Below are 14,262 nucleotides of genomic sequence, written 5' to 3'. Positions count from 1 at the left end.
CTTGTGGGGGGTGAGCCTTAAAATTTTATTTTAGTTCACATATTTTTTTCTTTTAATCATGGAGGTAATTCACTAAAGCAGTTGTTTCTAAATGCCTTTTTGTGAGGCTGAATGCTAAAATAGGCAAATATTTTCAACCTGAGAAAGCTGCTAAGAAAAAAAAAAGAGAAAAAAAAATAGACACATACTGACCATTGATGAAGAAACCAGGTAACAAACCTGTAACAGTAGGTAAGATCTTTTGTACCGCAGACCACAAAAGATGCTTGCTAATATTTTGCAGCGAAGAAAATTTTTGAGCTCATTTTTCCAGATGTTGGGTCAGCAATCCAATCTTTTATTGGGCTGGGCTTAGCACGCTAAAATGAATGGGATTTTGTGCAGTTTCAAGGAGTAAGACAACGGAGGCAAGAAGCATTTTCCAACACTGTTGTGAACTAAAATAAAATTTTAAGGCTCACCCCCCCCTCACCGGCTGACTAAATGGACCCCCTGGTGGCCAAAGGAATACCCTGAAACTAAATTGCCTGCCAGGAGGAAGGAGGTCAGACATGCCTTATCATGCCCCCCTCCCTTCTTGGTGACATCCTTTATAACCCATTAACAGGCCTAAGGGTATGCGAGACAAACCTGCAGGTCCTCAATTTACACAACAAATCTACGTCCAGTGGCCTATCTCTGATAAAGAGCTCCTTATGTTGAAACATGCCAAGCCTCTAGACAAAGCTTCTTGTCTTTAACCAATTACAGGCCAAAGAATCTTTTAACCCACCTATAACCTGTAAGCCTCCGCTTCGAGATGGCCCACCTTTTCGGGCCAAACCAATGTATGCCTCCCACGTATTGATTTATGACTTCACCTGTAACCCCTGTCTCCCTAAAATGTATAAAACCAAACTGTAACCCAACCTCAGTACTCACTGCTCAAGGCCTCTTGGGCGTGGCTCCGGGTCCTGGTCCTCAAATTTGGCTCAGAGTAAATCTCTTTAAAATTACTTTACAGAGTATGGTCTTTTTTTCTGTTGACACTGTGGGCAATGCTGTCGTCAGTGTACAAGCTCAGTGAGCGGTTAAAGAAAGGAGAGAGGCATTCGCCCTGGAGGAGCGGGCTGAAGATCCTTAGATTCTCTAAGGTCGATTTGCCATGACCAGGGCGTGGCTGTGTGGTGCCAGGCCCTGAGATGCCGGGCCTCCTGCCTGGGCCCCTATCGCCAGTCCTATACCGTCCCTCCCAATAGTTCCTATCCCTTCTCTCTTCCCTCTGTAGCTTCTCTTCCTCTGCCGGCCTTATAATGCTGTTGTTTCCCAAAAAGAGTTTTATCCAGACCTCTCTCTAGCTTAACACACCTTTTCTTTGCCTCTTCCAAAAATAAAAATAAAAAAGGAACATTAACTGGCCTGTGAGCCCCCTGCAGAGATACCCAACACCGCCAATTTCCCCACTCCCTTGCTTTCCTTCAGTATTGCTACATCCTCGCCTCCGCAAGAGGCAGGACGGAGGCAAGTGGAGGAAGCCGGGCCACTCTTTAGGTTTTTGTATTCCTGGGAAGCTTCCTAGGGCCGGCACTAAAGAAACAATGTGCTTGTGTATGAAAAACCGAGGCTGCCATCGCGACAGCCATGACTCGAGCCACCTCGGCTACCTCGCGCCTCCGACCGCCTTCGGCAGCAGGCCGCGCCAGCGCAGTGGGGCTGGCGAGAAGCACAAGCTGGTGGCGTCATTAGCCGGCGCGGGTCAGTCTCACCGGACTAAGGCCTGGGCGGTAGTTGCCGGCAGTGGTCCCGCCCTTCGGGCCTCGACCTAGGCCTGCGGTAGGCTGCGCAAGCGCAATGGGCACCGTATGGCGGCGCAAGCCGGTGACGCCATTGTGTCGCGGCGACCACGTGTGCGCCGGCTCCGCTAAGTGGGAGCCGGCTGCAGAGGTTGGATGACCGCGGACAGCATGAGTGGCTGCGTGCTGTTCCTGCGCACCGCGGCGGCGGCGCGCGCCTGCCAGCCTCTAGTGGCCTTTACCGCGAGCCGGAGGGCGCTGCGCACCAGCCCACCGATACGAGCTTTCGCCAAAGAGCTTTTCCTGGGCAAAATTAAGACGGTAACGCGGCGGGCCCTTGCTATTTGGCTTCTGCTTTTCGCCCTTAGCAGGCAAAGGTGGGGCGGAGCTTTGTCAGAGTCCCCAAACCTGCAAGAGAGTTACACCCTAGGGGCGAGGCGTGTGAGCACTCTGGATGCTTGAGTTCTCCTGGAGCCTTCCCACAGAAACGATGGAGCGTTTCTAAGGCAGGACCCTGAGAAATGTGGTGTTGGCCAGTGTTGCAGCTAATTTTTGTCAGGGGAGGTTGGGAAACCCTAGGCAAGGCGATCACTAAGCAACCCCTTTCCCAGCTGTTCTGGCCTCGAAACGTGCGGGGCTGTCTCTTTTATTCCTAAACACAGCTCAGACCGTGCCCCTCTGTCGCTTTCCGGCGGCCCCTGGGCTTCCTTTGGCAGGTGAGCCCTAGCACCTTTCCCTGCCACTGAGATGCCACAGAAATCTGGCTCCAAGGTGACTTCTACGGGTCACACAACCCAGCCAATAGTAACGGTTTGGTTATTAAGAACTCACTTTCCTCTTAGAGTTGGAAGACTTGGGTTTGACCTTGGGTCTGTGATTCTGAGACTCAATTCTTTCAGCCTTAAAATGGAGCTAGCGATGTCTTCCTCCACTTGTTCAGACCAAGTCCACATCTAATCCTACAGCAAATCCTGTGTTCTCTACCTTTAGGTTATATGCGTATGTGACCACTTTTAGGCTCTTCTACCATTAATACCTTGGAACAGGCCAACATCATCTCTCGTGGCGTTACTGGGATATTGAGCAGGAACGAGGCAGTGATGCTTAGAATCTCAGAATAGGAAGAGACCTTTCAGATTATCTAGGCCAGTGGTTGTCACACTGCCCTCCGCTATCCTTGGAATGCCCCTGGAACTACCATAGGGATGAGTGGGAAGTGAAGGGAGTGGGATGTGGGTGACTGTTCTGCCCATTGGCAGTCAGAGCCACTCGGCTTTTGTCTGTTTTACATATTTGGTTTATGCACTGCATTTATTTGAATAACAGGTTCTGCTGGTTTAGAAAATTTCAAAACTGTTCATTGCAATTGAACTCCCCTCCCATGAGGTATTTGACCATCGTTAGAGAATTCTTTCTTCGATGCCCCCAGGTCACTCTCTCTGTAGCACTTAACCCTGTGATTGTACCTGAAGGCCAACTAGTTGCCAGGCTTTTCTCATCTGGCTTGCCTGCTGGTACCAGAATGATCTCTAACACAGCCCATTGCACAAGGCTCAGGTGACAGTGAGCCTCTGTGTATTTAGTGAAGGAGACGGGGCTTTGACCTGAGAGGCTGCAGAGTGGTGAGAGTCATCAGCTTGCTTTTTATAGACCACCTTCATGGCATTTCAGGATGGATGGAGGCACGGATTCCTTTCAATCAGCTGTCACTTTTGGTTAGGAACCCTCCTGTAAGCCAGTGATCCTGGCCCCAGAGAGGAGAAAACAGTTGGGAATGTATTGCTAAAGTAGACAAATCAGGTGATTGATGAGATGTACAAGGGCTCGGAGGAGGATTGAAGAGTCCTCTGAAGACCTGTCTGGAACACTGGGTGTGAGAGGTGCCATGAGGAGAGGCGGGGTTCCTGGGCCTGCAGCTCATGACCCAGGACAAAACTGCTCAACAGCCTTGGGTTCACATCCAAACCTCATGTCATGCTGGTAGCTAAAGGGATAGCTGGAACCCAAAAGGCCAGAGGGGCTCAGGACATGGCAGGATGATTTCAAGGGCTAGTAGGGTATCTGGGATGGTCAGAAACATTGGCCACTCACTGGTTTGAAACAAAGATTGGAAGCTGCGTCATTTTCTAGGCCATGAGGTAGGGACAAGAGTAAAACCAGAATCTCGTACAAATAATTAGTCACTTTATGTTCCAGGACACAAAACCATTTTGAGCCTCATAACAACCTTCTGAGATAAATAGGATTGTTGTCGGAAGAGAAACTGACACTGAGAAATGCTGTGTGAGTTGCCTTAATCACACATCCAAGGAGTGGCTGAGCCCGGGTTGAACTCATGTTGGTCTGGCCGCACAGCTGGGCCTTGTCCAGTGAGTGACCTCACTTCCTCACACGCACAGCACAGGGAGCAGGTGTTATTGAGTGGGAGGGACAGAGGCACAGGGGGTCAGACGTGGTAAGCAACGGTGTGCTCTTGTTAGTGCAGTCTTTGAGCTCACACAGGAATTAATGTAGAATTTTACATTTCAGTAAGGAGCTTTTACATCCACTATCTTACACAGTTCTCACAAGGACCTTGAGCACATATTACCTGCATTTGATGGGTAGGAAAGCGGAAGCTTAGAGAGCCAAAGGGATTTGGTGAAGGCCAACAATTAGTGAGCCCTAAAGCAAGGACCAGACCCCCAGGGTTTCTAAATGTTAGCCAAAGGCCCCTTGTTTCATGGGAGGGTCACTCTCATGTGTGACTGAGAAGGAAAGCTGATCGAAGTCAGGAATCAACCTACTTGAGCCAGGGAGGAAGATGGACATAGGTAGTACAGTCTACGCACAATTCCTGTATCATAAGAACCTTGCGAGGTTTGGTTTGCTTTCTCATTCCTTCAGAGGGGAATGTCCTGCTATCCACGTGGAGTTTAGCACATGCTTCTCCTTCCCTTTTAACTGATGTTATCATGATGGGGGATTGCTAAAAATTCTTAGTAAATATTATTTTTTTTAGAAAGAAGTTTTCCCATTTCCAGAAGTTAGCCAGGATGAACTCAATGAAATCAATCAGTTCGTGGGACCTGTGGAAAAATTCTTCACTGAAGAGGGTATGTATAGTTTTCTTTATCATTGCTGATTTCCATTATAATGCAGTTAGGTTGGTGTTTGTATTAGAAGTGGTATACATAGGGGAAGTTCTCCAGTGTCATTAATGAGGGAGAAATAATTTCCACTCGTAACATTTTGCTTTAGGGATCGACCTAATTGCTATTTAAGGAAAAGACGCCTAGTTCAGTGCTTCTGCATGTGTCCGTGGTAAAGGGCCACTTGTGAGCATTTCCAAATGGTTGCAGACAAACACTTCTGTAAGATACAATAAAAAGGAGTAACTAGAAAAAACGAGATGACAAAAAGCCAACGCCATACAAGCCTGTGGATCATGAGTTGGTGGTTGCGGCAGTAGAGGGTTGCCGTCAGCGTTTCTAAAAGTTGAGTTTAGATTTCTGTACTTAGCTTATTGTGAACCAGTACTGGTTTGTGGGCCAGGCTGCAGGTCCCTCTGTCTGAACGATCGGTCAGTCAGCCAGGGCAGCGATGGAGAGTTCAAAGAGTGCAGGGACAGTGGGTTGACGGCAGTCCCTCCTCAACACCAGGGTCCCAGAGAGCTTTTGTTTGTGTGGGTTTTATCTACCAATATTTGTGCTCTTGGGAATTAAAATGGAGGAATTTAAAATATACTGTGTTTATTTATGACTTCATTTAAAAATAATGATAATCCCATTACATGTTAACATAAACAATATTTTTAATGAAAAATATTCAGAAAACAAAACAAACAGATGGAAAGGGTGGCACTGGTTGACAATTTTGCATGTCTTTTTACTGTTTGGTGTATTAGAAGATAGCTGGATTCTCATATCTGTGCGTTTAGTCTGTGATGTCACGTCACGTAGCCTCTGAAAAAGGCCACGGTGCACTCTTCAGAGAATTAGAATTTAAAAAGCAAATAACATTGTTACTAAAATAATTTTGACCCTGTGGACCCCCTTGAAGCAGTTCAGGTCCCCCAGGACCTCTTTGACAAGTGCTGTTCTACATCATTATCTGTCATTATGTTGCTAGTTTTAAAAGTCACTTAGTTATGTATAATATCTTTTGTTATTTAGAAATTGTTTCTGTTTTTTTTTCCTAGTGGTTATCTTCCTACTTATATCTTTTTTTTTTTTTTTTAAATTCCTGTCATCTCTCGTTCTTTTATGTAATTAAAGTTTTAGGCTGGGCGCAGTGGCTCACGCCTGTAATCCTAGCACTCTGGGAGATCGAGATGGGAGCATAGCTTGAGCTTAGGAGTTCGAGACCAGCCTGAGCGAGAACAAGACCCTGTTTCTCCTAAAAATAGAAAAAATTAGCCGGGCATGATGTGTGCCTGTAGTCCCAGCTACTTGGGAGGCTGAGGCAGGAGGAGCACTTGAGCCGAGGAGTTTGAGGTTGCAGTGAACTATGGTGATGCCACTGCACTCTAGCCTGAGTGACAGAGTGAGACTCTGTCTCCAAAAAAAAAAAAAAATTTTTTTTTTACTATGTGGTTTGTCAAGTTTTTTTTTTTCAAGCTTAATTGAGGTATTTCCGATAAATTACCCATAGAGTCATGTGCCACATAATGATATTCCAGTCAATGACAGACTGCATATATTAATGTAACAATGGACCCAATAAGATTATCATACTGTATTTCTACCATACCTTTTCTGTGTTTAGGTATGTCTAGATACACAAATATTAATATACTTTCTGTTCTGTTATAGCTGCCTACAGTATTCAGTACAATAATAGAGTGTACAGGTTTGGAGCCTAGATGTGTTGTAGGCTATACCATCTCGGTTTGTGCAGGTACACTCTATGACGTTCACACAATGAGGGAATCGCCTAAGGATGCATTTCTCAGATCCTTAAGTGACACATGACTGTATTTATAGTGTACCCCTGAGGAACCACCAACACGGCAAAGGTAGTGAACGTACCCATTACCCCTAAAATTTCCTTAAGCCTCTTTTATTCCCTCTCTGTCCCCAGGCAACTGCTGATCTACTGTCTCTCACTACAGATTAGTTTGTATTTCCTGGAGTTTTATTTAGATAGAATCATACATTATGTTTTTGTCTGGCCTCTTTCTGCATAATTTTGAGTTTCATCCATGTTTCGTGTGTCAGTGTAGTCCCTTCCTTTTAATACCGAGTAGTATTTCTTTTGCTATACCAAGATTTGTTTGTCCATTCACCTATCATTGACAACATGGTATGTATCCAGCTTTTAGCTAGCACAAAAAAAGTTGCTGTGGACATTCTTTTGTGTGTCTTCGTGTGGTATACACTTGCATTTCTCTTGAGTGATGCCTAGGAGTGGAATGCCTCGGTCACATGGTAAATGTGTGATTAACTCTTTAAGAAACTGCCAAGCTGTTTTCCAAAGTGGTTACTTTTCTTTTTTATTTTTTATTTATTTATTTTTTTTGAGACAGAGTCTCACTGTGTCACCTGGGCTAGAATGCCGTGGTGTCAGCCTAGCTCACAGCAACCTCAAACTCCTGGGTTCAAGTGATCCTCCTGCCTCAGGCTCCCAAGTAGCTGGGCCTACAGGCACATGCCACCATGCCCGGCTAATTTTTTCTGTATATTTTTAGTTGTCCAGCTAATTTCCTTCTATTTTTAGTAGAGATGGGGTCTCGCTCTTGCTCAGGCTGGTCTCGGACTCCTGAGCTCAAACAATCTGCCTGCCTCGGCCTCCCAGAGTGCTAAGACTACAGGTGTGAGCCACTGCACCCGGCCAAAGTGGTTACTTTTCATTCCCACTGCAGTGTATGTAAGTTCTGGTTGTTCCACATTGGTGTGGTCAGTCTTTTTAATATATCTCATCAATATATCTCTTTTAGTTTCTCATTTTGATTATAATTTGCATTTCTCTAATGACTAGGCATTTCTTCATATGCTAGTTTGCCACCTGTATTTCTTTTGGTGAAGTGTCTTTTTAATATTTTACCCATTTAAAGAAGTTAGATTGTCTTCTAATTGAGTTATAAGAAGTCTTTGTATATTCAACATTCAGGTCTTCTGTCCGGTACATGCTTTGTAAAATGTTCTCTCACCCCCTGGCTTGCCCTCTCCTTTTCTTAGGTGTTTTTTAGAGAGGAAAGGTTTGTAATGTCGATTACATTTTTTTTCTTGTGTAGTTTGTGCTTTTTTGTATTGTGTATGGGAAATCTGCCAAACCCAAGGCCATGATTTTTGTCTGTATTTTCTTTTAAAAGGTTTATAGTTTTAACTGTTACATTTAGCTCTATGATCCATTCCAAGTTAATTGGATGTATGCTATGAGATAAAGTTTGAGTATGATTGTTAATGCATATGGCTATCCAATCATTCCAGCAACTTTTATTGGAAATATTATTCTTTCCCTATTAAAAGTATCTGTGTCAAAAATCAATTGCGTGTGGGTCTATTTCTGAATTCTCTATTCTGTTCCATTGATCTGTTTGTCTGTCTTTATACAAATATCACATTGTCTTATTTGCTGAGCTTTGTGATCAGGCTTGGGACCAGGTATTGTTGGTCCTCCAGCTTTGCTCTTTTCTAAAGTTGTTTCCATTCCTCTAGGTCCTTTGCATTTCCTTAACAATTTTAGAATTGGCTTTTCAATGTCTACAAAAAGGCATACAGTTCTTTTTCTTTGAACTATTGCTTTATCTCTTAGAGCAATTTTTAAAATAAGACAAATGATTTTATGGTTACCTGTCTAATTACTGTTGCTAGGGATCTGCATCATCTCATGTAGAATCCGATTTCTTTTTGGTAGCACCACCCTTCTCTGGGAAGGACGTCCTTCCACATTTCATGACGTGTAGCTCTGCAGGGGAAGAATATTCCCACAGTGTTTCACCAGAGAAGATTTCTCTGTGGACTGTATTTTCCTTGCAGGCCTGTAATGGGGCTGCTCCACTCGCTCCTGCCTTGATGTTGCTTCTGATGAGATGACCGCTGTCCTTCTCCTCTTCCTTGCTTTGTGCATAGTGTTTCTTTCATCTTTGGCTACTTTTAAGTGGTTTTAGGGAAACTGATTATCACATGTGTTGGTATAGTTTTTGCACATCTCTTTTGCTTGGAGTTCTTTGAGCTTCTTGGTTCTGTATGTGTTTATTCTGCTTGTTGAATTTGGATGAACAGTCATACACCCATACAATAGAATATGAAACAACAAAAAGTAATAAAGTATTTATGTGTGTAGCAACGTGGATGAATCGCAAAATCATCACACTGAGTGAAAGAAGACAGGGAATAGAAATACATACTATTGAATCCACTTACTTAAAACTGAAAAATGCAAACTACTCTACTGGTGAAAAAGAGATTCGTGGTTGCCTGTGGATGGAGGCGATGGGAGGTTTGGTCCCAAAGGGGCACAGAGACTTGTGTTGGAAAAGGAATTGTTTTCTTCTTGCTGGTGGTGATGTTCTTGTGGGTGAACACAGCCAGAACTCAACAGATTATACTGTCAGTATGTGCAGGTTATTCTATGCCAATAATATATGTCAGTAAAGTGTAGAAGGATAAAAAACAATGGATTTGGACTGCATTTTGGGGAATCCATAGTTCTCTTTAGTGATCCACGTATACAAAAATTCCTAAGTATAGGTTATGGTGTTTTTCACAATTTATAATACTGATGAATTCATAAGTATACTTTAGTTAACTTGGTGCATACAATATACGATTACAGACCTAATGCACTGATTCCTTGGTTTTGCTGCAGTGAATCAGTGTTGAATGAGAGAACGGATTGGTGTGGAACAGATTAAGTTGTCTCAGAGCTTGTGGACGCTGGTGAAAGCCAGGTGGCCTCTGACAGCCAGGCAGACCTCAGCCCAGATACTGCCTGGAGGTGGCTACCTAGCCGAACATTTTAGTACAGTTCTGAGAATTGCGTATTTATTCTCTCATTTCCTAGAAGATAGTGGCAAAAAAAAAGTGCAGTTCAGTATGCCTACAGGAAAGACATAATCTGCTACTGTTTCACAATGAAAGCACCCATGTGACTAGCACCCAGACCAAGAGACAGATTGCCATAGAGCTTTTAAAGATAGGATTTTTGGCCTGGCACAGTGGTTCATGCCTGTATTCCCAGCACCCTGGGGGGCCAAGGCTAGAGGATTGCTTGAGGCCGGGAGTTCAAGACCAGCCTGAGCAATAGCGGGACCCCGTCCCTACAAAAAATGGAAAAATTAGCCAGGTGTGGTGGTGTGCATCTGTAGTCCCAGCTACTTGAGAGGCTGAGGGAGGCTGAGGCAGGTGGACCGTATGGGCCCAGGAGTCTGAGGTTGCCGTGAGCTATGATGGTGCCACTGCACGCTAGCCCAGGGGACATAGCCGAGACCCTGTCAAGTAAAAAAAATAAAAGAGAATTTTTCCTGGGCTAATTACGTGAAATTGAACACATGCTGAATGATGACTACACAATTTCTAGTTTTAAAAAGTTTTTGACTCTGGGATTATGTATTACATAAAAGCTATTCTGTATACTTTTCTTTGTATAAAAGTAGATTACATTTGTTTAATCAAGATATTTCCTCTTGGCAGTGGACTCTCGAAAAATTGACCAGGAGGGGAAAATCCCGGAAGAGACTTTAGAGAAACTGAAGAGCTTGGGGCTTTTTGGGATGCAGGTCCCAGAAGAATATGGTAAGTCAGGGAAACAGCCACCTCACTGGTGTGGCTCTTAAGAAAGCAGTTTATATTTGTCCATGAAAGGGTTCTGTTTAGAAAGGCTGGCCTTTACATGCAGTAGATGTAATAGCAAAAGTGCTGAAACAGATGACAATGTCAGTCATGGGTAAATGGTGGGTGGGTGGACTGACTGAGGGACCGATAGGAAGGAAAAGCTGTGGAGTCCTGCGCTTCTCATCCTGGCACGAAGGAGTAAGGCCTGGGGTCCTGCTGGCTGTAGGTGCAGGGCACATTTTGACCAGTGGGAACCTTCAGGCAGGGCCTTTGTCCTTTGGACTGTCCCCATAATTCTTTGAGCATCGTAGTGATGTTTTTAGCCCCCACGTGAAAGGCCTTAATCTTCTCCCTAGGATCTCAGTATAATTCTGCCTCATTGGAGTTGACTGGTCCGTACAGCCTTCCTGTCTTTTGCCTGTTCTCGAGTTGGTCGTCTGAATTCTGCAGAATTAAAGGGAGGGCGGCCGGGCGCGGTGGCTCACGCCTGTAATCCTAGCACTCTGGGAGGCCGAGACGGGCAGATTGCTTGAGCTCAGGAGTTCGAAACCAGCCTGAGCAAGAGTGAGACCCCGTCTCTACTATAAATAGAAAGAAATTAGCCAAACAACTAAAAATAGAAAAAATTAGCCGGGCATGGTGGCGCATGCCTGTAGTCCCAGCTACCCGGGAGGCTGAGGCAGGAGGATCGCTTCAGTCCAGGAGTTTGAGGTTGCTGTGAGCTAGGATGACGCCATGGGCAACAGAGTGAGACTCTGTCTTAAAAAAAAAAAAAAATAAAGTGGGGGGGACGGAAAATATTTCAAAGGGATAGATATCTCTCTCACACACGCACGCGTGCGCGCCATTTGTTTTTACTCTCGGGCCGTTTCAGCGTCAACAAGTGCCTCCAGGCTCTACAGCCTTTCCCCTGCATGTCCTCCAGCCTTTGCTAGGGCTGCCTCCAGGTTCGATCAGCTAAGGTTTGAGGTTTACGGGAGATAGCAATTGGTAGTGCTTTAAGGGTCGAGCACGTTTCATGGTCGCAAACTGATCTTGGACATTTTCCCAGCTGTGTATATGCTGGGCTTCTGTGCAACTGGCAGTGTAGTAGGCGTGTTTATGCAGCATTACCACAGACATACGAGTAATGCCTTGTGCTATGATGGTACAAGACTGCGGCAGTAGGAATTCTTTCGCTCCATTATGATCTTATGGGACCACTGTCCTATACGTGGCCGTTGTTTACTGAAATGTCGTATGCTGTGCGTGACTGCACATGAAACAAATTTCCCTTGTCTCTGCAGAAGCCCTATTATAATTAATGCTGCTGCTGGCCCCAGCGGTGGGAAGTGGAGCACAGACCTCCACAGGGGGAGTCATACATCCTGTTTCTTAACAAAAATAGCCTCTGTGTGAGGTTCTGGGAGAGATGAGCCCCCCAGACAGCTGGGACTTGTGGTGTAGCTCACTAGCAGCAGGCCGTGAGTGTTAGAGGAGAAAGCGGGGGCGGCAGAGCTGGAGGGCAGGGTCAGTCTGTGTCAGCAGAACGAAAGAGTAAGTGCTTGGAGCACACAGATAACAAACAGTGGGAGGGTGGCAGTAATACCTGTTCCCCTTCAGAATATTTTAAAATCACTCCTCGGTTCACGAGAAGTACTTAATCTTTTCCCTAGAATAATCCTGTGTGCAGCTGGGGTATGTCTGTTCACGCGTGCGTGTGTGCGTGTCTTACCTGCAGCGTGTGCGGTCTGTGTGGGGGGTGGGACTGCACAGCTCTCCACCCCGTGCTTGGTTCCGTGTCCTGCTGTCTGCTCTGAAAATGCCTTTCTCTCCTGAGATGATAGGGTCATGTGTGGAGCTTTGTTTTTCTTTTAATTCTTCTTGGGAAATTAAGGCAACGGCAACCCTGTGTTCATGCCCAAAAGTTTTGGGAAGCTTTTGTTAGCCTGGAGAATTCTAAAGCCTGGCTGGAAAGCTCTGTGCTGGAGAGCTGAAGCCTTCCGCCGACTGAGCCCAGGTTTCCTTCCCTCGCGCTGCTGCCTGGGGCCTGCCAGTGTGTGGCTCGTGCCTCCCTCTGTGCCCCTCTCCCACCGCAGTCCCCGCCTGCCTGTCTTCTGTCCCGGTGTGGTTGCCATCTCCCTCATGATTTTAGCCATACTTTTTTCAGGAGGGACGCATCAAATTTTTTTTCTAACCAAAACTCAATTCCCTCAATACATGGAGTGAGTAAGAGCAGAAGTGTTTTGACTGGTACACGAGTGGGGTGCAGGACGGGGTGGGGTGGGATGGGGGTGCTTAGTGCAGAGCCCCCCAGCGCCTGCCAAACACCAACACTGAGCCCAGGGGACCGAGGGCCAGGCAGAACCTGGGTGCTGCAGGGTCGCCCTTCCCTTTGTCTGCGAGTGGCGCCCTCTGCAGGTGGGCTCTGCACCGCACCCTGCCTGCAGGGCCCCGCTCTGCTGTGGGTCAGCCTCATGACCTCAGGCCACCTCTGGAAGGTGAAGATTAAATGCAAAGTACTTTAGTTCAGTGTTTTTTTTTTTTTTAAATCCTTTTGTCTTTTTGCTCCTAGTGGTTCCCACTCAGGGCAATTTGGCCCCTCAGAGGAACATTTGGCAACATCTGGAGATGTTTCCAGCTGTCAGAACTGTGGGGGTGGGGGGTTTGCTACTGGTATTTGGTGAGTAAAGGCCAAGGGTGCTGCCGAACATGCTGCAGTGCACAGAACGGACCCCACGACAGAAAGGTCCATCCCGAAATGTCAGTGCTGCGGCAGAGAAACCCTGCCCTAGGGTCCTCTAGGTACTGGACAGTGGGACACTACAGCTGTCACGTTTCTGAAGCTCTGCCTCTGTGATGGGAGAGACTCACTGTGTGTATAGATGTCTTTACATTTAAGAAATTTGTGTGTGCTCATGTACCTAGAAAAAGTCTGAAAGGATACACACAGAAATGCTCTTTCTGAGTGAGAAGATGTGGGCACTTCTGGTTTTCTTTGTACCTTCTGTATGATGATTTTTTATAGTGATCTGGCATTACTGTATAATCAAGGAAAAAACCAGGGAAGCCATTGCCTTAATGGGAGGACTCTGGGGCTGGACTGTGATTAACACTCGTGTGTCTCTCCTAGGCGGCCTGGGCCTCTCCAACACCATGTACGCGCGGCTCGGGGAGATCATCAGCGGGGATGCATCCATCGCCGTGACCCTGGCAGCCCACCAGGCTATCGGCCTCAAGGTCAAGTGTCTGGGGTTTCTGTTTGGTCTTCAGGAGTCACATGGTGCCTTGGTGGCAACAGGCTTGCTCACTTTCCTGAGAAGGGAAATAGGCCTGATGTCTGATGTGCGGTCACACCCCCACAGTTCCCTTACTGAGGCCACACCTTGGGACACTCAGCCCCCACATACGCAGCCTTATTTCTGCTTGACGTAGACCTCAAAGAGAGCTGAACACACACCCTGTTCGGCTCCCCCACCCTGGAGAGCACATGCGCATTCACACAAACATTTAGAGAAAAGAGGGGCCTGTGCACGTGACACTGTCTGGGAGGGGGTGGGACAGCCTGACATTACTGTGCACCTTTGTTATGCTGGGCATGGTTCTAACACTCCTGTGTCCTCACGTCTCGTCTTCTGGACCATGCTGCCATTGGGCGGGAGTGTCCCCAGTTTTTGGATGACGAGATGGAGGCTCAGAGAATGGAGGTTCCTTGCCCAAGGCCCCTGGGGCAGGGCATGGAAGAACTGTGATGA

General features: G+C 46.3%; 1 protein-coding gene across 1 annotated transcript in view; it reads left to right on the top strand.

The window, feature by feature from the left end:
- Positions 1–1,879: 1,879 nt before the first annotated feature.
- ACAD9 (acyl-CoA dehydrogenase family, member 9) overlaps positions 1,880–14,262 on the top strand; it is a 31,860-nt gene continuing 19,477 nt past the window's right edge. Inside the window, exons 1-4 of the mRNA XM_012655159.1 lie at positions 1,880–2,093; positions 4,774–4,867; positions 10,388–10,489; positions 13,641–13,747. Of these exons, the coding sequence (XP_012510613.1) occupies positions 1,929–2,093; positions 4,774–4,867; positions 10,388–10,489; positions 13,641–13,747 (468 nt within the window). The 5' untranslated portion in view covers positions 1,880–1,928. The remainder of the gene's footprint in view (positions 2,094–4,773; positions 4,868–10,387; positions 10,490–13,640; positions 13,748–14,262) is intronic.

This window comes from Propithecus coquereli, unplaced genomic scaffold (assembly GCF_000956105.1).
Source record: "Propithecus coquereli isolate 6110/MARCELLA unplaced genomic scaffold, Pcoq_1.0 Scaffold461, whole genome shotgun sequence".
NCBI classification, from domain to species: Eukaryota; Metazoa; Chordata; class Mammalia; order Primates; family Indriidae; genus Propithecus; species Propithecus coquereli.
Note: the sequence above shows the minus strand (reverse complement) of the source record. Positions and strands in the feature narration are given on the sequence as shown.